General features: G+C 36.5%; 1 protein-coding gene across 1 annotated transcript in view; it reads right to left on the minus strand.

Moving 5' to 3' along the window:
* Positions 1–24,380, minus strand: part of PLXDC2 (plexin domain containing 2) — a 273,041-nt gene that overhangs the window by 59,393 nt on the left and 189,268 nt on the right. Inside the window, exons 5-7 of the mRNA XM_064505957.1 lie at positions 15,186–15,308; positions 12,196–12,314; positions 3,706–3,805 (exon numbers count right to left, since the gene is read on the minus strand). Of these exons, the coding sequence (XP_064362027.1) occupies positions 3,706–3,805; positions 12,196–12,314; positions 15,186–15,308 (342 nt within the window). The remainder of the gene's footprint in view (positions 1–3,705; positions 3,806–12,195; positions 12,315–15,185; positions 15,309–24,380) is intronic.

Genomic DNA, 24,380 nt, shown 5'->3' on the forward strand with positions numbered 1-24,380 from the left:
CTGGGAAAGACTTCTGGACAGCTACACTGGTATAAATTCATTCCAAACGTTGAAGTGTTATTATTATGGAACATATTTGCTGATGGCAATGCAAGAAAATCTAACAATCTATTAAGGTTCTCCGTCCACCTCCTCACCATCCTAAGCCACTCTGCAGTTTTAAAATGAGTTCTAAATACATTTCAGGATTTGTTCTACAGTCTGCCAAAACAAAACTTAATTCTTACAAATTTGAGCTTCTCACTCCTCCTTTATCCCAACAATAATCCCAATTCCTCACAATATATCCTGTGATCCTTTCCTGCAGTTACCTGCCCAAATGTCTAATCCCCTCCTCCTAACACACTCAAGTCTCTACTGAATCCTCTAATTATCAAGAAGTCAAGAAGGCAAGAGATACACTCACCCCACCTCTTTCCTTCCCTTTTCCTAGCAATGACCACATCATATGAGCTCTTTCATAAAATTACATAGCTTCATCTGAGAATGAGCTTGCATTTTTTTAATTCTTTTTAGAAGAGTTTCCTAGAGCTTTAACCACCTAAAAATTTGAAATGGCTTTTAATTTTCCCATCATAATTATGTTCCATTGTATTGCATCTGTTTTTTCATTTGCTAACAATATCTTTTTGCTTAAATTCTTCTACCTTTCTGGTATTCATCCCTTGATGTATTTATAGATATGAATCATATCGATATCAGCCTTCAATTGGTTAGGTTTTGTCTTCAAACAGCAAACCTATGATCCCACTGAGATTTTTACATAGAATTTCAGAACAACTCATCTCATTGCCTCATTTTTCTCTATTTCTGCTGTAAATATCCCCACAATACCTCCTAATGTCACATTCACTGTTTTCATAATCTCATCAAATTTGTAATTTATTGCCAACATATGATTGACTAGAACACTGAACTCTTCTTCCTTTTACACCATTTTGGACTTTCTCTCCCACAGCAGGACTTCTGATACTAAGCTCACACACACTTTTACTATCAACTTTCACTCTGTTTCTATTATTCCAAAACCATTCAATTCCTTGTTCAGATTTTGATATTCTGCCACATTAATGATGCTTCACAATTGTTTGTTGCAAAACTTTCAACATAATCCTACTTCTGTCACCATTATTAACAAATGAAATAAGAATATTTCTTTCTTTGCCTTGAAAGAGAAACATACTTACCTTAGACTTAGACCACTAACTTACAGATATCTAAAATTAAGTGGGGTTAGTCTTATACCACTAAGTGAAAATAGCAGATTCTTAGGAAAATATACAGAGCATGAATGGAGAGGATATTTTTGTTCAAATATAAGTAATGTAAGATGTAAACACAAATAACTAACAAAACTAAAACATGAAGCAGTAGGTTTTCTTATAACTATTCATGAATATAAAGCAAAACTGTGTTCTGCTTGATGAAATGGTCTTTGCTAAAGTGTTAAGCAAGAAGTAATAGCTATGCTATCTTTGCCTTCTTTACAGACAAAACAAACAGCAACTTATACTCTTCTGTTGTCTTGAAGAGCTAACAAATAAAGTAAACCAACAATTTTATCACTCCGCTTTTTCAGTAATTGACTAGAGCCATGGTTGATTTAACACCTCTGAAAAACAGGAATACAAGAACATGCATATTTAAAGAGCATCTGACACTGGCTCTCTATCGGCCAACATTACTTAACAGTTCTGTCAGGGTGTTAGTATATTACATACTAATAGAAACCTATTTTGTTAAAAGTTTGGTTTCAGGAAAATCCACTGCAAATTAGTCACTTGATCAATACTACTTCTGATAGAAACTGCAAACTAGTAAAGAAAAAAGTTAGCGTGGATTCCCACCACCCACAGAACCAGATATTATGGGGTAAAGCAGCACATCATACACAATAATGCAGAAATAATACCATCAAAATAGTTGCTACAATTGCATATTTTAGAATCTTTAGCCACAATCCATTTTTCCTACATGCTCCTGCTTGAAGTAATTTAATGAATAGAATAAGTTCATGGTGAAACACTAGAAAGATTTTCTGGTAATTACAGTCACTTTATATAGTTAGGCAAAAATGTCCTGTGACTGAAAATAGAATATTTCTTTAAAAAAAGGTTTATAAAATACTAAAACCAGAAGACTAGTAAGTAACGATTCACTAATCACATACAATATTATGTCATAGTAAAACAAGGTGCATATCTGAAATATTTGTACAGAAAGAAAATTCAAACTAGAATAAAGACTCATATATATCATATATTTTACTTATGAAGTCTGTAAATCTAAGGAAAGCCCTTTTAGTGCTGTTTAATGATGGAGTCCTGATGCCAAAAGATCCGCATACTACTTGCATCTCTTACACTGAAGTTCTGCGTGACTACTCACACAAACCATCAGCACAAATCACTCAGCCTAACTTTTACTAAATGCTCCATTTTAGCAGCACTTAGAAGACTAGGACTCCAAAAAATATTCAGATCATTTACTTACGAACAATGCTCAAAATGTTAAAATCAATTGCCTAGAATCATTTGTCCCCAAGCACTCGAAAGCAATCCATGATACCGCAGGCATATCACAATTATGTGTTGTACTTTGGAAACCATCTCCAAGACCTGAGCTGTTAAGTGAAATCTGAGTATGCCTACCTCATTCAAACCACACTGAGTTCGCAGACAGCAACAGAGCACGTTCAAACTTTCCATCTTCCCCATAGCAGGACATGTGAGACCTGGGATTTATGCTCCTTCATACCAAAGAGTGTTCAAATGTGATGAAGAGGGGAACAATAGCCTGAGAGAGATGACCGCTGCAGCGACTCCCATAGTGGCCCTCCTCTACCTTACAAACAGGCTGGATCTGGCCAGTCCCTACTAGCCTTGTTTGTGCCATACATCTGCCAGGGTTCACATTAGGAGAATATGCCTGGACCCAGCACACTCTGGAGGCAGCCCTAGGAAGCTCATTCAAGTGCAACTCCTTCCACCTACACCGTGCTATTAGGGTATGACGCAAATTGAATGTAGCAAATTTGCTCCAAACAGGTAAATAAAAAGAGCACACTTGGAAAGCAAGCATACTCCAAAATGGCTAAGAAGTCTAAAAGGGTTCTGGACAAGGTACATTAAAGCAAAGCATTAAGGAAATCAGAGGTGATGACTGTTCTTAGTTTTTTAGTATACTTAATGGCAGAGAAAATTAAATGTCACCTGCATTGCTGTTGCCAAGATTATGCGAGCCCAAGGTGCTAGTTAATAACTACTTCTCCTCCTCTTTCCTCTCACTAAAATGCATATAAGAATTTGAAGTTCAGAATTTAAAGTATCAGGAACGTCCAGCTTGGATATTTTTATCTTTTTTTACTTGGATACAGAAGAATTTTCTGAACAGGTTGCTTCTTCCCTCCTAAGGATAAGGACGCATTCCAGATAGAGTATCCTATGGAATAACAAATTGTGTTGGTTGACTGTTCAATTTTGCATATTTGGCTGGCCATTTAGTTTTATTTACTTAATTTATCAGCTCATAAGAAACAATGACAGAGAAAGCCACATTGGGAGTTACCAAGCAAATAAAATTACACTTGAATTAACAAGCTGAAATTAGTTAAGTGATTTGTTGTACAGCTAATCATCCCTGATGAAATCAGCTTATACGTACTTCCCAGCCTCCAAACCATTAGCACCATTACATACTACATACTGGGAATTTGCTGGATCCTATGCACTACCACAAATGCATCTGAGAGTCCCACTTTCACAGGGTGGTTGGTTGAACTTATCTGTGTCACAGAGACAGGAATCTGGAAGACAAAACAGAAAGATATGCGTGAAATATTTAACTCAAAAAGTTCAGTCTGAAAACAACAGCACTGTCAGAATAAGTATTTAGCTGGTGTAAATCAGAAGTCCTAAATAAATATATTATACAAAATGGCATAGCATGACTATGAGTTTTTGAAGATTGATTGATTAATTTTTATTTATACCAGTTTGCTTTGCATCTTATATAAAAATATACACATCAATGCTTAGAGGTGCAACAACCACTATTAATGATGATGCAGAAAAGAGCAGGATTTTTCAGTAATTTATTTCCACCAGGTGACAACAAAGTAGGATGAAGTGCTAGTATCAGACAGAGAGAAGGAGGCAATACCTCTCATACATTAGTAAACACACAAATTGCGAAGCATATGGCTTGGATAACTTGCACTGAAAACTGAAGAGCTATCTGAAGAGAGCTCTGGCCCATTGATACTCATGTTTGATATGTCTTGGAGTAGCAGGGAAATCACCAATGTTGTGGAAAAGCTGGAAAATGTCAGATGCTAGCTTGCCAATTTCTACAGGAACAAAGAAAAAGACTTTAAAAGCTATAGACCAGTACAGTTTTACAGGACAGAATATTGATGCCAAGCAACATGGTTTTATGAAAATAGGTCTTGTCAAACTTGATTTCATTCTTTGAGGAGATTTCAAGTTTGGCTGATCTTTCCATAGATGTAAAAGCTTTAGAAGTCTGTAAGGTGTTTGACTTAGTGACATACAATTTATATGTAACATTTATACAACACTGTTAACTAGACTGATCACAAATAGCAGCCAGCACTGAGGAATCAGGTCAGACTGACAGAGTATCTTAACAGTATATCCTGATTCTCCAGACACCGGAACTAGTATTCAACAGTTTTATTAGAGAAGGGGAAGGACACTTAAATTTACTGCCGAACAGGTCTGTAGAGGACCCAGTCTGGCAGAGTGATAGATAATGAAATATTGCCAAAGAATCAGTAAGATTAGCCCTTGCAAAAATTGCAAAGTTATAACTCAGGGCACAAAGAATGCAAAGTAGAGGTTTGGGGACTGTGTTCTGGAAGCAGCAGTTCTGAAAGGGAAGCACAGAAGGATATAACCAGAAGCAAGGCTGGAAGCTGCAGACAGACACATTCAAAATAGAGTAAAGCAAATGTTTTTATGATCAAATGTTGTTAACCACTGGCATACACTACCAAGGGAAATTGTGATTGTCTATCCCTTGCTCCTTTCAGATCAAAACTGAACACCTTATTGAAAGTTCAGTTAACTAGAAATTCCTAGGCTAAACACACACAAAACTGGATCAAGTGTAAGAGAGTGAGATATAAGGTGCTACATGAGCTGATCTAATAACCTGCTCTGGCTTTGGCTATGTAAAAACTATAAAAAAAATATCATTGGCCATTACTTCTCATTTAGCAGAGAAATGCCAAAGTAAAAAGCTGGTTACACATCCAGCAAATGAGGATTCAGTATTGTCTACATATCAACTAATAGTATGACTTCTGGTATTTAAGTTGAGCATCAGTAGTTTGTTCTGCTTTTCTTTGTACCCAAAACATAGTTGTGCTTTCTACTGATTACATTTAAATTCAAGAATATGAACAGAAAAAGTGAGTTCTGATGAATTAAATACTGTCCTAAATTTCCAATTCTTCCTCTCTCTCCACAATCTGGAGAATTTGTACCGGTTTGGCTGCATTTATTTACCACTTCTTGCATACAGCATGTGCTCTGGTATGACATAAGGCATGATATTAAATCAATGTGAAAAACAGAAGCAGCTTTTTAAATATTGCTATTCTTACATCGGTTGGCTTATATCGGCTTAGCTTTGATGCAGTTATCGGAGAACATGACATAAGTAGAGGCTGAAAGAACCATATTTTCAAAATTTTCAAAATAAAACACTCAGAGAGGTCAGAAACAGTCTATAAACTTTCTTCAGCATGAAAGTATAAACAAAAGAAGGTAATTATTCATGACACCAGAATACTGTAGAGGAAAGCTTATATTAAATATGAAAGAAAGACTTTAAAGAGAGAAGGAAGAGGCTCTAGAGAAGCTATTGAAAATCAAGGCAGAAAAAGCACTGATGAGAAGGCTGTAACTATTAATGTGAAGACACATTTCTTCCTAGTTACAAAGGAATCATAAGAGATGAAGAAAAGGATCAGAGTTTTATGAACACAAAATCTAGATGGAATTGGTATTAGAGTAGGTGTGTGATCAAGTGTGCTGGCAAAATGGATTCAAGCATAAATTGTGTCTGATACACCAACATAATTATACGCATTTTTACATGTGAGTGCAAACCAGGAGAAGCTGCATTGAGGCCTCCTCCAGAGTAAGCCTCCTTAATTTTAAGTCTAGTTCCTTATCACCGAATAAGGAATTCATGAATACTTGAATAATTTGCATTTTTCCTCAACAATGACAATAACAGCAAATTAAAATTGTTTTGGCAGGAAGGAGTGATGAGTATTTGCAGTACAAATGCCCAAAATGTTTTCATTTTATATTCAATACAACTTAGTTCAGAGCTTGAAAGTCACTTTCAGTTTCATTATATAACAAAGATTATGGAAGACTCAGTGATATCTGGTACTAGAATAGGAGGCTGGAGCCAAGTAGAACAGAAAATACAAATAAAAACTTCTGTAGAAATTACAAAATTCTGGAGCAGAAATATCTCAATAGATTTTATCAAAGTCCCTGCAGATGTCTGTGCTCTTGTGCTAGGCTTTCTAAGGAGAGTGAAGAACTTACAGAATCATTCTCTTAAAATGAAAATGGCAAGCAAGCTAAGCTTCTCAACTGCAGAAAGTTATAGTAGGGTCTAGGCTAACAGACTAGCAGCTTCAAAAAAGGCAAAGATTTGTGTATATGCTTTAGAAGCAGGGAGGTGTTTGTGAAAGGTAAAGAAGTCTCATAAATTAAGACAATATAGCCAACTCTTCAAACTGAAATATAGCCTAACAACTAGTCATACAGAACGTGAATGCTGTCAGTGCAGAACTGTAATCCATGACTCTTTCTTCTCTTGAAGAACTACAACATTATTAAATCTGCATCTATAAACACATTAGTAAATCTGCATCTATAAACACATCTATATTTATTTTTTGCAGTGTGGGAAAATAAGACATTTTACAGAACTGAATACCCCAGTCTCTCTATAATGAGTGTATGAGTGGTACTTTATAGGTGAAATCCTTTGAATGAGATGTCAGGATAAAATGGGCTTTTACCCATATGATGGCTTATGAAGAAACAGGCCCTTTTGACAGAAGGCTTGCAATAAATGATAAAATTATTTATTGAAAACTACAGATATACAAAGGTAGCAAGCAGATATCTAGCCTTCTGTTTTCCTCATCTGAAGGACAAGATATGTCATGACAGGCTGAATAGCTAAACAGGCAGAGAGCAAGGAATGTGCAAGTACTCAGTAATGGGTGGCAGGAATTTTATGACATTACATTTGAAGAATGAATTTTAACTAAAATCATTCCAAAATGTACCTTAGTTCTACCACAGACAACATAAGCTCTTATGTTCTACAAATCACCAGTTTATGAATGAATTTCCCAAAGGCGTATTATCCTGGGGTCATTGACATCTATGATTGCAATTGTGTATTTCAACAACAGAGGAGATATTTAGAATTCATGATGAAATTGGGAACAGTAATCTAGACAGTATTTTCCATCAGAGAGTTCTCGAATTTTATTTGTTTCAACTTTCCTTGAGGACAGGTGAGAATCCTGTCCTTTAGAACGGAATAAAATGATTGCCTTTGGCCTTATGCTGAAGGAGGTGGTAAGCGGGGTGCAATCACTGCCCCATTTCAAAACTGAGTCATAGATAAGATCCAGAGTATGCTGCAGAATAATAAGTAGGAATACAATATTATTTACATAGAGTTTTTGTTGCCAGTTTTCTCAACAGTCATTAATTACCAAACTGCACGAAACTTAATTGGTGATGAGTGCACATCGTCTCAGTTGTGGTACTGCTCCCAATAATTATTTCAATTGTCAGTAATTATACATTATCTTGTTAGCATTTGACAAGTATATGCATATATGTCCCACTCAATTAAATTGTTTTAAAAAGAGGTTGAAATGTCACAGTAAAACTTTGGCAATGCATCTATAGCCCTTATTTTCCCTTTATCTCCTACAATAATGTGGTTTTCTTTTGTTTTGTATCACTAGAAATATTTCCATAGAAACAAAATTCCTCTCTCAGGATTTTTTGTAAACCTTATTCATCTAAATTCACAATATATTTTTGGCATCTCACTCATTTTCTCATGAACCAACTGGGATGTCACTCATAAACAAAGAGTTTTAAGTTGCATAAATTGATCACTTTATCAAAACAAATATCCCATTTCCATGTTTTGAACGTTGTTACTTAAAACAGATATTTTTTCATCAGAAATAGCGGGAACATCAACTGTATCCAAATGCCAGTACTTAGTTCCATTCACTTCCATCTCCTTTCACAGTAGGAAGAAATTCTACTACAAGTTCCTTTTAGAATTATTTCTGACTTCAAATATTGGGCAATTTGACAAGCATTTCAAATTTTATAATGGTTTCTGGATGACTGCATGAATAAAGAATCATTACTATTTAAATGAACAAAGAAAGACTTCAATTCAATGAAATTAAGGAACATATCTTAAACCATTAATAAAGCCTTTGGCACCTTTGCCTAATTTGTCCCATATTAATCACGGAGAGAAAAAGAAAGCAAATGTTACACTAAGGAACATTAGCGTTAGCACTAATGGGAAGGGACTATACCGAAGAGCAATTTTGTTTAACAAAAAAAAAAAAAAAAAAAAGACAGAAACGCTCTTGAGAATTGAACGTCTGTGAAATTCAGAATATAAGAAATGATCATTCATTACTCCAACCTACAAAAGTATACCTTTTAATGTATTTGAATGTATTCAGAAAAAAGTATTCGATATATTCTAGAGGTGCACGAACAAAACTTTCCTGCCAGATGATCTATTTCCTGACATTTCCTTTCCACTTGCCAGAACAATAAGGGTGTAAGCAAAGCAGTATTTAAAAAGGAAGTCCTGTGCACTGTAAGCAAACTAAATTGATAAGGAATAAATATTTGACATGCTTTAGACCCTTGCTAGTTTTTTTTCTTCCAAGGAATACACAGAAAACTGTACTTGGCGTATAGAAAAGGCCGAGTATAGAAAGTATAGAAAGTTGATATTCTCAATTTAATGCAGTGTTGATATTAATTCTGATTTTACTCTGATATTATTTGATATTCTGATGTTTTTCCTTAATTAAATCTGATATCATACTACAAGAGGAATATCAAAAAACAGATTAGCAAACATAATAGCTAAGGTTTTTATTAGGGTTAGATTAGCCTGTTCAGAGCAAATAACAACTAGACAAAGCACCAAACTCAAGCTCATTGTGCATTTTAAGCAGTTTTTATATTTCAAAAGTTGGGTTCATGGCTCCTTTTCCTACCATTTGACTTTTCTGAAAAATATTCTGATGTCTCTACAGTTTTCAATATCTCTGGTGGTCCAGCTTCTTTTCTAAATTTTCACTTTTTCAGAATTGACTCTGGATTTTGGATAAGACCAGTCTGTTCTAGACTGCTTCCTATTAGGCGAAGCGCGGGATGCAGAAGGTGGGGCAAAACAACCCCTGTACTACTCAGCAATCCCCCGGCAAAGTCCTGTCTCTGTACTCAGCACTGTGTTTATCTGGCTAGCAAGCCTGACGTGGGGTAATCTCTCCCTGAAAAAGGGAATCTCCAATGGTTTGAATAAATAGGAAATAAGAAACAAAATTTACCTGAAGTACTCTTGACATAGAAGTCCCTATTTCTACCTCCTTTAAATAGAGAAACAAAGTTATTTTAGAAGTGGATTCTTCAAGATAAACTCCTGGCCTCAGTAATACCAGGCCACTACGGGATGCTTTATAATGTCACTGGCAACCTTTTTGCTTCATGTCTTACATTTGTGCTTCAGTTTGGAAACTTCCAACAACGATGCAATGAAGATTTTGCGGATTCACCACACACTACTGTAATTTCTGATGAACTGTCGTGCTAATATGAAATGGCAACAAAAACATGATAGAAATATGCTTGTGCAACTCTTATTCATGCTAGTGAGCAGTCACACAAGTAGTCCTACTGGAGCTAATGGGACTCCTGACAACATGACTCACCAGCAAGAGAAATGGTTCCAGAAGAACTTCCTCAGAAAGCAATGAAGTCGATGCAGCACTGGAAAATAAATCAATTCCTAGCCAGACTTACAAGCACCAGAGTCAAGTTTTAATTTACAAGTGTCTCACTTTTTCTCTCCAGACAGCTTTTGTCTGGTCAGTGATTGGAAATTTTATTCAATTTTCCTCACTGAGGAGAACAGCTGAGGTATTTTTAATGAAGTAAGGCAGGCTGCAAATACAGATTGTGGTGTACTAGAAATCTTAGCCTCCAAATCCCTCCCCCAGACAATTCCAAATGGAATACACTAGTTGTGATATTCAGAGATTTCACAAAAGCTCTTTGGTTAAAAGATTTACAGATCACAAGTACGTAACTTAGTGCTTTAAAAAAAAATCTCTTTTCTTAACTATGTGCAAGAGTTCTAAAGTGCCATTTGATAATGGCATTTGGGACAAAAATAACTTGTGAAAGGTTGTACTATGCAATGGGATTTTATACATTCAGCAGTGGAAAAAACAAATCTATCAGATTTGTAGATTCCAATTCTTTCTGTCTCAGGATTAATGAAAAGAATATTAATAATATTTCTCATGGTGAAAACAACTTGATTATGGAAGAGGTTCCCAATAGAAGCAGTGAGAGCAAACAGCCTACCTAGCTGTAGAATCGAACTTGTTGAGTTTATGAACAGATTACATAATATAGTTACATGCAGTTCCAGGGAACCACATGGGATTAACTAGGTGGTCCTTTTCCTCGTCTCCCTAACTGAAGGAAAGTTTCCATTGCCTGGCATTCTGCACCATCATTTACATTTGTGCAAAATGAATTTAGAGCAATAGCTTCTATCATTCATATTACATTCATTTTTGTGCAGGGCAGGAAGGTGACAGAAAGGGCAAAGCATTTGATAACCAAGAATAGTGGCTTCCTGAAAATGCCACCATTTTAATGCTAGAATTCATATGCAATTCTTGTCAGATGTATTTTAAAATTACAAATTGAAGTAGTGTCCCTTCCCACTTCTCTGGGCCTGGAAGGCAGGAACATTTCTGTAGTCCTTAAAAGATTATCATTTTCAACAACTGGAGAAAAGGAAAGCTTTGATGCACACCCCTGTGGTCAAGCACAACCTCCACAGTGCTAATAAGACCAAAGCTTTCCTGAAGCTGAAGTCAACACTGAAATAAGTTGCATTTTCGTAGATTAAAACTACCAATCTCTATAACATTCAGAAACAAACTGAGAACTAGAGCACATCTTGTGCATGCCTTTTAGGTTAAAGAAAGTCAGGTACATATGCGTACCAGAAGTTTCTATGAACCAGAAGTTCTGCAGAAATTATCCAGCAAGAATATCCTGCAGCAATCCTGCTTGCAAGGTGCAAAGACATGCATCTCAAGTGAATATATTACCACCACTAGTAGAATAACCCAGATCATCACTAGCATTTTAATGAAGGGGAGAGGAGTACCATTATTTCTGCTTCATTTAGGTGCACGTCTAAGACAGAGGCATGAAAAATGAGGTTGAAGGCACACAACTAGCCTGTCGCAGAGGGAGAATAGAATCCAGATTTCCCCAAGTCTGACTGATCACTTATATCACTGATTACCTTTCTATATACAGAGGATAATCAAGACATATACATGTTCAAGAAAAAAATGAACCCTCCTTGCCAAACAGATTAAAATAACCAAAAATTAAAGAAAGCATTCTTTGCCCCTACAGACATGAGCTTATCTACCTTTCAATGCTCATTTGCATGAAATTCACCTGGAAGTATATACTCAGCATGACTCTAGCCATGAGAAAATAATTCATCTAAAGTAACAACAACTGAAATTCTGAAACACTTGGAGAATGCAGAGTGAAAGTTGAGAAACTAAAGTAGAAGATCCCAATAGAGACAAAAACATATTGGTGCTAGGAAGCAAGTGGCTTTCAAGTCCATCACATGAATATCACCTTTAGAGTAAAATTTCATTTTCAGCAAAACAGGGATCTTACAAGCAAAATATGAAAATGATCTTATACAGCAGAACTTTCAAATATCCAAAAAGAAAAAAGCAGGGAAATTCCTAACAGGTATAAAGTGATTTGTCTATTTAAATGACAATTTTCAGACCCAACTTACTTCTTTGTAGCCGAAAATGATACGCCCATCATTGAGAAGGGTGGCCTGAAAAGTGAAACTGCCCAGGTTGTAATTATCCTGTAGATGTACATGATCCCACTGGACAACTAGTGCTGTGCCTGTGAACCCCAGAGTGGGGGTAGAGAGGCAAAGGGAAGAAAAAATGTGAGAAAAATATTAACTGACTGTAGGAAAAGTACTTAAGTTCAGTTATTCGAAACAAGAACAGTGATTTGTCTCTGTTCACCAACTTTTGGCCCAGCATCTTGAAGTGCCAAAGATATTACAAACACAAGTTGCATTCCAAATCCTCGTAAAGGTGGACACTGCGGTGCCACGGTTAACTACCTCGACTAGTCACACACAAGTCTCCTAAAGCAAGGGGAGTGCAGTGACTTGTTCAAAGTCGCACAAGGAGTCCGCAGCCACCGAGGGCAGGATCCAGCATTCACGGTTCAGGTGTGCTGCTGCCGCCACTGCTCTGCAGTGCCTTTCCTCACACTACATAGAGCTAGATGGCTTTGAAGGGTGACGTGCTAATAGCATAGCTGGTTTCGTGAAAGGTATTATTTGAGGAATTCAGAGTCTTCCATTAACTATGCATTAATATAAACAGCATTAATTTTTCTGCACAGTATAAGCACTCATTGAGGTTCTGCAAGTTGAAGAATATTAGGTGCTGGCAATAAATAAATGTAGTTTAAATTAAAGCCTCTAAGAATCCATGGACAGGGTAAATATTGAGTCTGGTGTGCAGAGATTTAGTTGCAAGAGGCCTGTTAATATTCACGGGAGTTCTCTGGCTGAATATCCACTTATCACACTAAAAATGTACCCCAAGCGACTTGCGTACCCTGTGAGCATGTTTTACAGATGTTGAGGGTTACAGACACATTCATGCAGCTTGGCTGAAAGATGCTTATCACCAAAACTGTTAACTGAAAATGTCTTTTTCATATGTAAGACTATATGCTTTCTCCTCTTTGGCACTAATGGGAGTTATGTGCTTTGATTCACAATATTTTAATTTCGTTTCTTGCTGGAATGTTCAAGGTGGGTCAGTATGCTGCTACCTCAATGCATTTTTGATATCTCCTTGAAACATCTTTCGTCACAGATCTTCAGGGCAGTAACTTTCACTAACATACCTTGTCAGTGAATGTTACAAAACTGTGAACATGCAAATTTTTGAGGCATACTGCAGTAAGTTTATCACACCATTGGCCTTTGTGGGTGCAGTGCATGCTCACTGTGCACACGGTGCATTTTTCCTTTTGTGTCTACATTCATTAAATGCTTTCTGAATACTTCTTTATTTTAAACTTAATTTTACAGGAATTCTAATTCTTGGAGCAAAATAGCCAAAACTTTATAATCAGTCTTTGAGTTCCTCAGATTTATATGCATCTCAGAATCACATACTAAAGTGGAGGTCACCTGCCTTTAAAACATTGCCTCTTCACTCCCAGCATCCTTTATATAGATATAGGTGGAGAAAAATTCCTTGTAAAGCAGCTCCATGAGTGAAACTTGGACAGGTCACTAAATTATGTCCTATAGATGTGGCTCTAAAGCAGCACATATGCCCAGAAGAATAAGACAGGAATGAATGAGAAATGAGGAACTGAAGATGCAACTTGCCCAGTTTCTTTTCATTTGGAGTAAGACAGCAAATTCTTTGTCCTAAAGCACATGGGATCCAAAAGAACATCATGCCCTATGCATGAGGAGGGATGCAATTTCTCAAAAGACTGTTCAACCCTGCCATGAAAGAAATGTGACACAGCTGCTACACCTGGTATGAAGACTGTAAGTCAGGAAAACAATGAGAATTAACAACATCTTTCCCAGAATATTCAGATTCTTTCAGTGCAGATGACAAATCATAGGACAGAGTGTCAAATAATTTATGGGATGAAAATAATTATTTTTTCTGTTTGAACATTCGCAATGCAAGGAGCAGGGTTTCTCATGTAAGTCTGGTTTATTTAATTTTTTAACAAATGAATTCTACAAATAATTACTAGATTGTAAGGAAGGGTTATGACTGGAGGCATGGGTTACAGGATATATTTTGATTCCTGATCCCCTGATCTGGAGAATAAAAATTTCAGAATGAAGCTTCTGGATAACACACCTGGCTGGAAATGTGACTTATTTTTAGTCATGTCTGTAATCTGTGCTTAAATTCAGTGTGAATAAATGTACTACGTTTGTATGATGGAAGGGGCTTACCCAGGAACATTTAAAATAATCATAGATGTCAAGGTGTTATTGCCAGGTTTTAAATTCAAAATACATAGTCACTGCCTTTCTATTTGGTGACTAGGGGCCTGAGGTAAGGCACCAGATGTCATTTAATCACATAGGTCACATTTCTAAAATGCTGATTATAACTGATTTTGTGAGACAAGTATCCGCATGTTTAAGGCCCTTGAAATATCTCACAGTGCCTCAAGTATAACATTGCAGTTTGCCTTTTACCCTTTCAATCTTTTCTACAAGGAACTGTTGAGAACTACCGCTGTAGATGAGTGTATTGCATTCCAATCCTGGAACTCAATGCACATTTAGTCATTGACATATTTATTAACCTCATATCTGCCCTGCCTCTGTGTATGTTTATGACAGCATTCCACAACACTATTTTCATTTTAGCTAGTAGATGGACAGTATTTCCTATATATATCGAAGTAAAAGGAACATGCACTTTTACAGAAGACAGACTTTTCCTTTTAAAATTGATCAAACACATTGCTAGTATTTGAGTTTGCATGTTTCAACATCCAGAAGGAAAAGGCATTCATGACTATTTAACCATGTTCTGAATTATGAACTGTTTATGGATGTTTAGCCACATTCTTTATATAGCCTGTGAGTTAAAAAATACTTTGAAATATCTTCAATTTTTCCCTCAAAAATAGTTACTTAGGAAAACATGAAGAGTCAAGGGACACAGACACATTCATCTATGAAGGACTACTACATACCATTATCAAAGTATCTGACTGTTGAATTTCTTGACACACTGGGGTCAAAATTTGCCATTAAGGGTGCAATATACTGTGTGGCTGTTAGCATTCGATGCACAACTTCTCCAGTATATATGAAACCTACAATAAAAAAAAAATATTGAGACCATTTCAGTAACTTCTGAAAAGATTTAATAAAGTGGCAGGTTTAATTAGGCATTGCCAGAGTATTAAAGGGTCATCTGAGAGAAATTAACACCCCCACCAATTTTACAATGAATTAAGTAAGAGCTAAAATTGCAGGAAAAAGCCTGCATTGGCTACCGGAAGAAGAAGATCCAAGATGAACAAAGAAATCAGCAGTTCAAGAAGCCATTTTTTATATAAGAAGAAAAACAGAGCAAAAAAAAAGGAAGAACAATTCCAGTTATGGACAAAATCCAGAAATGTGTCATTATCAAAACGAGCCAATTACCACCATACACCTTCCATCTTGCTTTCTGTCCTTTTTGCAATCTGCCTTTTTGTTTCATCTCTGCAAAGGGTCACCTCTTCAGAACAGAGGCTAACTAATTTTCCTACTTGCAGACATACAGAGTAAGGGAGAGCTTCAGACAAAAGGAGGTGATAACTTAAAAAAAAAAAAAAAGCCAGATGAAGGGTGGCGCACGGAGGTATTTCTCATGATTATAAGCCAAGTTGCAATTCTGGTGCATTCGCTGCAGTGTCAGGTCTCACTTGTTTATCCTGTTCATCCCAGACTCCACAGTTATCTTCTGATTTTTACTGTGCCACAGGCTGCTTCTATCAGAAGGGCTTATGCAAAACCACTTACTGGTTTGGAACTGGAATTCTTACTTTGAGGAAGAACAGCCATCTATGGTGAATGATGGCACTGTAGTGACACTACAGTTTCCTTAAAATCAAAGCAATGTTTATTTTAATGGTAGGAAAACCCTGCTATTTTAACAATAAATGGTCTGCAAATGCATTTGTATCACTTAGGCTTGCCAACTCCACTTTGAAGACAGAACTAACTTCTTTAGACACCCCAATCTATAGGCCTAACTTAGAAACTCCCATTGCCCTACAATGAATCTTTGCTTAATTGTTATTTTAGCTTTTGCCTTGTTTGTCAAAATTGAGAAACTTTGGAGCTACAGTTAGATGTTCAAAACTCACATTTGCATGTCAGCTCTTAAAGTGTTTACCAAATGGTAGCTTATGCTGAACTGTTGTTTTCTTTCTCCTTTTTCTCCTTCTAATGTGATGAACATTAGAGCTGGCTGGAAATTTCCTAACAGAAAAAACTGTTTTTGGAAAATGCTGTTTCACAGAAATTCAATTCTTTATTGGCAAGTTGGCAGTCTCCACTGCAATTTCAACAGGATTTATGCTGGTTTGTGCCTTTTTTTCCTTCCTCAGTCATAGTGAGATTCTCTTTTCCTCCCCAGCCCCATTTACTGTCAAGCCCAAGAGGTTCTTTCTTCGTACATTTAGTATCACTGGATTACGACACAAGATGAAGATAAATCTATCCCTAAAACAGGATACTCCTTCCCTATGAAACTCCAGAACTAAAAAGGAATTTGAACAGCAGGAATTATCCTCAGGGTAGAAATACCTTTTTCCAGCCAACTGCAGTTAACATGCTATTCAAAAACTATTTGTGTGCAACACAACTTTCTTAATGGTATTATCTACATTCTTACCACTGGGAGATGAGACAGACTTGTTTACGGCTTGTTTAAAATGACACAAGAAACCTCTGAGAGCACAGAAAAATTAACAGAAGTTTCTGGAGGGCTTTAGGCATCCTTCCACTCCTGTCCTCTCCTGAAACATGTTTCTAAATGCCTGCTAACTGTGTTTGCTGAACTATGCCTAGATTTCATATTACGCTATAAAGAAGAAAAAGCTTGCTGTTTGGAAACATTGTCCTGTATGGCTGCTAGCAATTATGATGAAGTACCATGAAGTCTACTCAAGTGAATATGACAGGAGACCTAAGAAAAGAAAGCCAGGCTTGGATAAAATACAGTAAAATACACATTTGGAAACACTCTGCAATGTTAATTGAATTAGAGAACTAGCTGCCTTTAGTTTCATTTAAAACACACCTATATATTCAAAGACATAGTATTTAAATATCTAGCCACCTCCTAAACTACTAAATTAATTCTTAGGGCTTAACTGCAACTTGTTTTTTGGAGAGTCTTTCGCGTAAACACCTAAATACCAATTTTCTCTTTTGCTAATTGATAGGGAGAAAGACAGGTTAAATAAAAATTCTGTCCTTGCATTTTTACAACTCATTTATAAATCTGAATTTTTGGAATATACAATTACAGCTGTAAATTTACTCTATTGCTCATCATTTTAGGATAGCGAACAGTTCTGCCAAAGCATAGTCCCTGAAATACACTTTAATTATTTCCTATTTATTGATGTCTGCTTTTAAAATGTCACTCCCTTGAGAAGTATTCTCTCATGCTTATTTAGACATTTTAAATACTTATCATTCCAGAGGATATTTGTGCCACTTATGAGCTCTAGGGTCATGTGCACATGAATTTTAACACATTCTTGAGTAGATCTATAACCTTGTAACCGTTCCTCAAAAATATTCAGAAGACAATATATGCAAAACCTTTTAAACCATATTCATGTATTACAACTACCTTTAATACTTCTGTGCTTATTCATCCCTGGCACAATGCTCCTGTCTCTACACACACTCTCCCTTTCATGCTTTCATCGCATTTAGAGTATAAATGTCACCATTACATACACTCTCCCTTTCATGCTTTCATCCCATTTAGAGTATAAATGTCACCATTATAACTAATACTAAGGCAGATACAATAGGAAAGGAAAGGACTTGATTGTGGTGGAACACATAACTAAATAAATCAGACCAGGTAATTAGTAACCACAGAGTGTATTTCCAAGTGTTTGCTGGATGCAGCTTTACTTTAGACAAAAATGGAGAGCAGGAGGTGGATGAGAGCTGGAAAGCAGGCAGCCCTTGCATGGAGATCATTCTAATGAGAACTCCAGTCATGCTTCAGAACAACTTGGAAAGAAACACAGTCATTTCAAACCATCCCAGAGATTCAAAGGCTGAAGCTACTATTGAGCCTGGACATTTTATCATTGCCACTACAACTTAAGCAGGAAATGTAAAATTAACTTATTCCTGAATAGACTTCCACAGAAAACTGGCTTATCGTATCTGTGACCCGATTTTCTGTCAGTGGTAAATGCTCATGGTTGATTCATTTAGTCAATGAAAAATTTTTCAGACCTACGATTTCCTGAGCCGCTTAATCTTTCCTTTGTGGGAGGAGTTGATAGAGCTCTTTTCCAAAACTCTCCAGAAGTACTATACCTAGAAGCACAATCTGCTTCTAAGTAGTAGAATGAAAACAAATAGGAAAGAGAATAGGAAATATAACTAAAACTAAGGATGGGCTTATATATAAGCCATGTGTATATCAAGAAGGCATATTCCAATGTCTTCATTATATACAAATGCACACTCACACAAACAGTGAGAGGGAAAACTACATGTATAGCACTACTTAAATATGAAAGCACACTTCCAACTGATGAAGGACACTGACATGATTTAAAAATGCATTTTGTCTCTGAATCTTTCCGCTCCAAAATATGCTCTATACCTGTGGTATTTTAACATACTCAGCAGTAGACTTTCTTGGCTAAGTAAACTTTATTGGAAAACTTTCAAGATCAAAAATGGCATACAGCACCCTAAAAGAGCACAGCTCTTTGATCATGGGCTTTTGGTTGGCAGACTCATTTCCAACACTTTGTTTACATTTGGAGACAGCAAAATTGAACTGTGCTGTCCCTTCTGTTGGGTATACTAGACTGTCACTTCAGTGTCTTCAGAGGAATAACACTGGATGCACATCACTTGATCTAGGAGCAAAACTGATTAAGGCAGCAATCTTGAAGATGACAACAATTCTACATATGTGTGTGTGTGTTTACTGCTTCTAGGTGTGCACAAAAATCAGTATCACTCAGGAAGCTTTTAGACAATGTTTGCCAAGTGTGAGGAGGAACAGGTTCAGGAGGAACACAGGTTCAAACCAACACAGACAAGGAGGCCTTTGAAGTTGCTATTCTTTCTTGTTTCTATGAAATTTCTATGAAGACGGGATACACAGGTGACAGAAAAATGAAACATCTATATTGACAGCTGTCTTCTCCCTTCTAAGGCCCTGCATGAACAAGGTACGTAAACTTAAGCCTATCCAATGTTATTATTTCTAGTTTTATGTGCACTTTAGCATCCAGATGAATTAGAACAAAAAACACTTTAGGCAGTAATTTCCTGTGTGTTTTTAAAAAACGTCTAAAACAACGTGTCATATATTAAAAGCATTCACATGTCATACTGAATGCACAGTATAAACAAATTACACTTCTGTATAATTGCAAGGAGCAGACTCCATTGTGAGAATATATAATCAGTAGCTCTTGAAAGCCATTATGATAGTTCAGTCTTTACCTAATTTTTTTTGCAACAATTACATTATTTATTTGAATGACTCTAACATCCAGGATCTTGTTAGAGTTTTTTTATTTTCTATTACTTATTTTCTAGTAGAAGATGGATGGAAGGTTCCAGTTGAAATGGAACAGTTAATGTATCACAACATCATACTTAGCAATTCTTAGCACCCACCCATTACATTAATAAAACTACCTCTTTATCCTTAGATGGAAAAAATTTTCTAAAATGGGAAAAATGTTCTGGCAAAAAAAATGCTTTTTGGGGAAAAAATGTGTGTCTGCTGAAAAACAAAATTTTAAATGGCTCTAAGTAACAGCAATGAAGTAAGCTGATGAGGAATTACTTCTTAAAATAGCCATGACATTGCTTTTGTAAAAGAGCTTGTTTTAAAACTTGTTCTCCAAAAATCTCTGTTGAAAATACGCACATGAAACAACACTCTTCTCAACCTGAAAATACCAAGCAATGTATTTGACAGGAACAGGAATGCTCTAAAGCACTTTGTAGTATGAGCCAGTAACCAGTTTGTGACATACGCCTCAAAAAAGATGCCTTTCCCTTTTTTTTATAGTTCTGAAAACAATAAGAGCTTGGCTTAATGTCATGTAAGCCAACCAAAGCTCCATAAACCAAATCTACACTTGCCATGATGATATGTTTTGGCCTATATACCTTTTGTACAACATTCATATTTCAGTTATAGATATGAATATCAGTTTTGTAATTTACAAAACCCTGTGTATGTTAGGGATAGCTAACTGTTCCTCTTCGACATCAGTTACCACTATCTGAAGCACGTCACGAAGTCTACAGTGAAGGCTCTTTTTGCCACAGAAAGTGCTCTGCCACCCACTCTGCAAGTGCCTGGCCATGCTGATTTATAGGCAAGACAGATGATGTGTATTTTTCTTGAGAGGTAGCTAAAGTCCAGATCAGAGAAGTGAAAAGATGACATAGGGAACTGAAGACCAAGAGAAAGCAGTATGTATTTTTAAATGGAGCAAAGAACAAATCATTAATTTTTCTTTTCTGCAAAAAAACCCAACCCCCCCCCAACCAAACTATCTCATACAAAATATTACATGTACAAAGAAATGAGACTTTTGCAAAGAAAATGTTCATTTTCTTATCAGATGGCTAGTGCTAAGTAAAACCATATGTTAAAAGCCTTAGTAATACAAAGGACTGTGGTTACTTAGCTGGAAAAGAAACTGCCAGCAGCGGCTGAACAATGAAAAGTTTCGCATGAGAGAGGCTGTCACTAGGCAAAGGCAGAGCTGCCACTCGAGTGAACAGTTCAGTGTGGGTTTATTGGGCGGCCCTTGCAGCATATAAACTAGAAGGGAAATAGCAGAGGAGTTTCTGAAAAACCAAACCAGAGTGAAGTGGTTTCTCTAAGAGAGTATGCTTCAGCCCAGAGAGCCCAAGGGAAAGCCTTGATTTTAGTTCGCATATTCAGAAATGCAATAAGCTTAATAGAGACACACACTCACCACGAAATGTCTTGTGGAATTGTTTCTTTCATTTCTCCCTGTTAATTTTCTTATTTAAACTGGGTAAGATTACACAACTTCTACTGATCATTTTCCTCCAAATCACTGCTTGTTTGACTAAGAGAGAAAACTGCAAAGGAACTGTCAGGAGCTTCGTGATTCTCTGGACACTTCTGTTTTGGTCTGAGTATAATTAAAGTCTTCTGAGGTGATGCAGCTTGGGGCATCTGGGAACACCCCATGTGACCCTGAAGCTGGCTCATGGGTAGAGGAGCTTCTATTAACTTTATTATCTCAGACCCTGGGCATTGTCCAGTTTTGATGGAAGCCAGAGTTAGCCCAAGTACTGTACTGTATAGACTAATACCTGCTACAGTTTTCACAACTTTACTCCCCAACCTAGCAATTATATATTGGTGGAAGTCCAGGAACCTGGATACATTATCTACCTGATCTGAGGATCTACTTCCCCATCACCAATGGAGGAGACACTAGAGAGAAACTATGAGAGACTTACAGAGGTCTGTTTAAAAAAAACTCTGCAATCGGCTATGGTGCCAAAGCCGTGATCTGTGCCTGGCTTTCTGTGAAGCAGAGCTAAAAATCACTAACCAAAGGAAAGATGCTCACAACTTAAAGAAAGAAAATGGATTCGTATGCCATCTTGATGCCTCTGGCTGCCAGAGATACCTTCTTGCTAAAGAACTGTGGAAGCAGATCAAAAGCTCTGCCTCTGAGTTCTTGATTTCTCCTAATTTTGCAGTATTAGTGATTTTGGAGAACTTATCTTCTGCTTCTACAATTTGCCTTGGTATATTGGTGTACTTATTACAGACTTACATCTCTGACATTATTTGTCTATCACTGACAGCCCTTACTGGTAATGAAAAAAAGTGCATTCATTATTCTTGTTAAATTACTATTTGCCAGGACAGCAGGAAAAACAGACTAGACATAATCACTGAGAAGTATGATATAAAAGCTTATATAAACATCTTGTTAGATTGATGTTGTAATAGTAATTAAAATAACTAAAATAATTCTTGGACTTTTCACATTCTGAGACAAATACTATTGCATTTAATTCTACCCAGCAAAATCTCACCATATCTGCATGAGATGAGCATTCAAGACCATTTGAGCAATTTCTGGATATTCACATTTATAAATAGAAAACATCAAATAAATTAAATAGGGAAATCAGAAAATAGTTTTTTGCTGTTCTTAGCTAGGAATCCCAATTTTAGGCAATGAGATAAGAGTTAGTGAAGCATATCTGCACACTTTATAAGAGTATAACTGCACACTTTATAAGGATTGTAGCAATAGCTTTGCAAAGGGCAGGAAGGGAAATGCAGTTTGTGCTCTCAGGGCCAACAAGTGTTGTGTGTGCTGTGTCACATGCTCCTCTGCTCAAATCACCCTAATACCTTGGTCCAGCCCTGTTAGTGGGCCCAGTCCCAGACATCCCATCTAAGATCTCTTTGATTTGCCAGACTATGCTGATAGATGTCCACAAAAAGAAACCCCAACGCCCAAAACCAAACCCATAACATTTTCCATAAACAGCTATTCCCTAAAGCACCTTCTCTGTAGTAAGATGCTGGAAAAGACCACTGTAATCTGGAAAACCTACGGCCTCATCTGCCCTCAGCACAAGCAACTAATCTTTCCCCAGTAGGAATGCCAGAAAATTTTAGGAGTGATGATACCTAGGCACATATAAGCACTAGCTGAGATCCGTATAAGATACAGAACATAAGCAGTACTCCAGCAGATATGCATTTGTGCTTTCAAAGTGTCGAAGAAGTCCAAATTCTTCTACCATTGAAAAATGTTGCCTTCCAAGCAATTAGTTCTCCTGCAGTCATTCCCAGACATTTATATTCTCCTTTTAAAAGATTTTTGTTAACAAAGCTACATTAAAAATTAGCACCTAATGAATCCTTACAACATCCTTTGATTCATTAGCCATTCAGAAAAACTCATTTCAAACTCTTGCAGCACACAGAGTAACTAATTTGCAAAAACCTCAGCTCTGTTCAAAGAAGAGAACAAAATGTGTCTTGTGCCACATGTAAATGAGATTTATTGAAACCAGATTCCTCCTATAAAAGACTCTTCCATACATTCCATACTTCCATTTATACCTCTTCCTACGCACCTCTTTGTTTTCATTATTTATAATTGTTCTAAGTGACAGGAAAAGATTCAGCCCTTTTGTTGCAGCTACTCTTCTCTAGGGTGATAAAACATTACTATTTCAGATACACCTTTTCATTGGGTTAGCAGATATTTGTCTGGACTGTCACTGTACAAACATTCTTCTGGAGTAGTTATAACATTGGTTTAATTCCACTCTTTTATATAATTTACCTCAGTACAATTATAACCAGCATCATAGAAATGAAGAGAGAATAACACGACCAGGTCCATAAATAATAAAAAGGTATTTGAGCTTCATCAACCAGTAAAACTCTCTTAGTTTACCCTTCTGTAAAGCTGCCTTAGCTTTTGCATTTCAAAGTATATTTTCAAAATATATTTCATGCATTTATGATCCTTTCTGATATCTCACTTGGGAAAGGGCAGAGCTGCAAGTTTTCTGCTTGGCTGAAAGCCCAGTAGGACACTCTTTCTGTAATTATTTTAATTAGAGCTGCTGAGAACAGCTTCAAAATTTTGACACATATTTTGTTTTCAGGATGCTTTTTGTTCTCCATCTGTCTGTTTCCAATGCATCACTTCTTCTACTCTTACCTTCCTTTTTTCTACACAGTAGTAACAGTAAAAACTTGATGAATCTATTCTTGTTGCTGGTATTAAAATACAAAAGGACTCAGAAGACACTTTTATATGTGATGGAAAGATGGCAAGATGTGGCATGGGGGAAAAAAACATATCAGAAATAGTGTTTGCTTCATATATTTGTTTGATGAAGCTGACAAATATTGTATAGGTATTTAAGACACAGCCCAAAAACTCCGCACTGCGTATTTTTCAACTATGCTAAAATATGTTTTCTCTCTTTACTATTCCTGATATTTCTCAATCAATTGCTTCATGATGAAGCAAATTCAAGAGAATCTTACATTATTAAGACCTCTAAATTTATCGGAATGTTGAATTCTAGGAACAGATAATGTCATTTACATTTGCACTGCAACCCACATG

This window comes from Dromaius novaehollandiae, chromosome 2, assembly GCF_036370855.1.
Source record: "Dromaius novaehollandiae isolate bDroNov1 chromosome 2, bDroNov1.hap1, whole genome shotgun sequence".
In the NCBI taxonomy this organism is placed as follows: Eukaryota; Metazoa; Chordata; class Aves; order Casuariiformes; family Dromaiidae; genus Dromaius; species Dromaius novaehollandiae.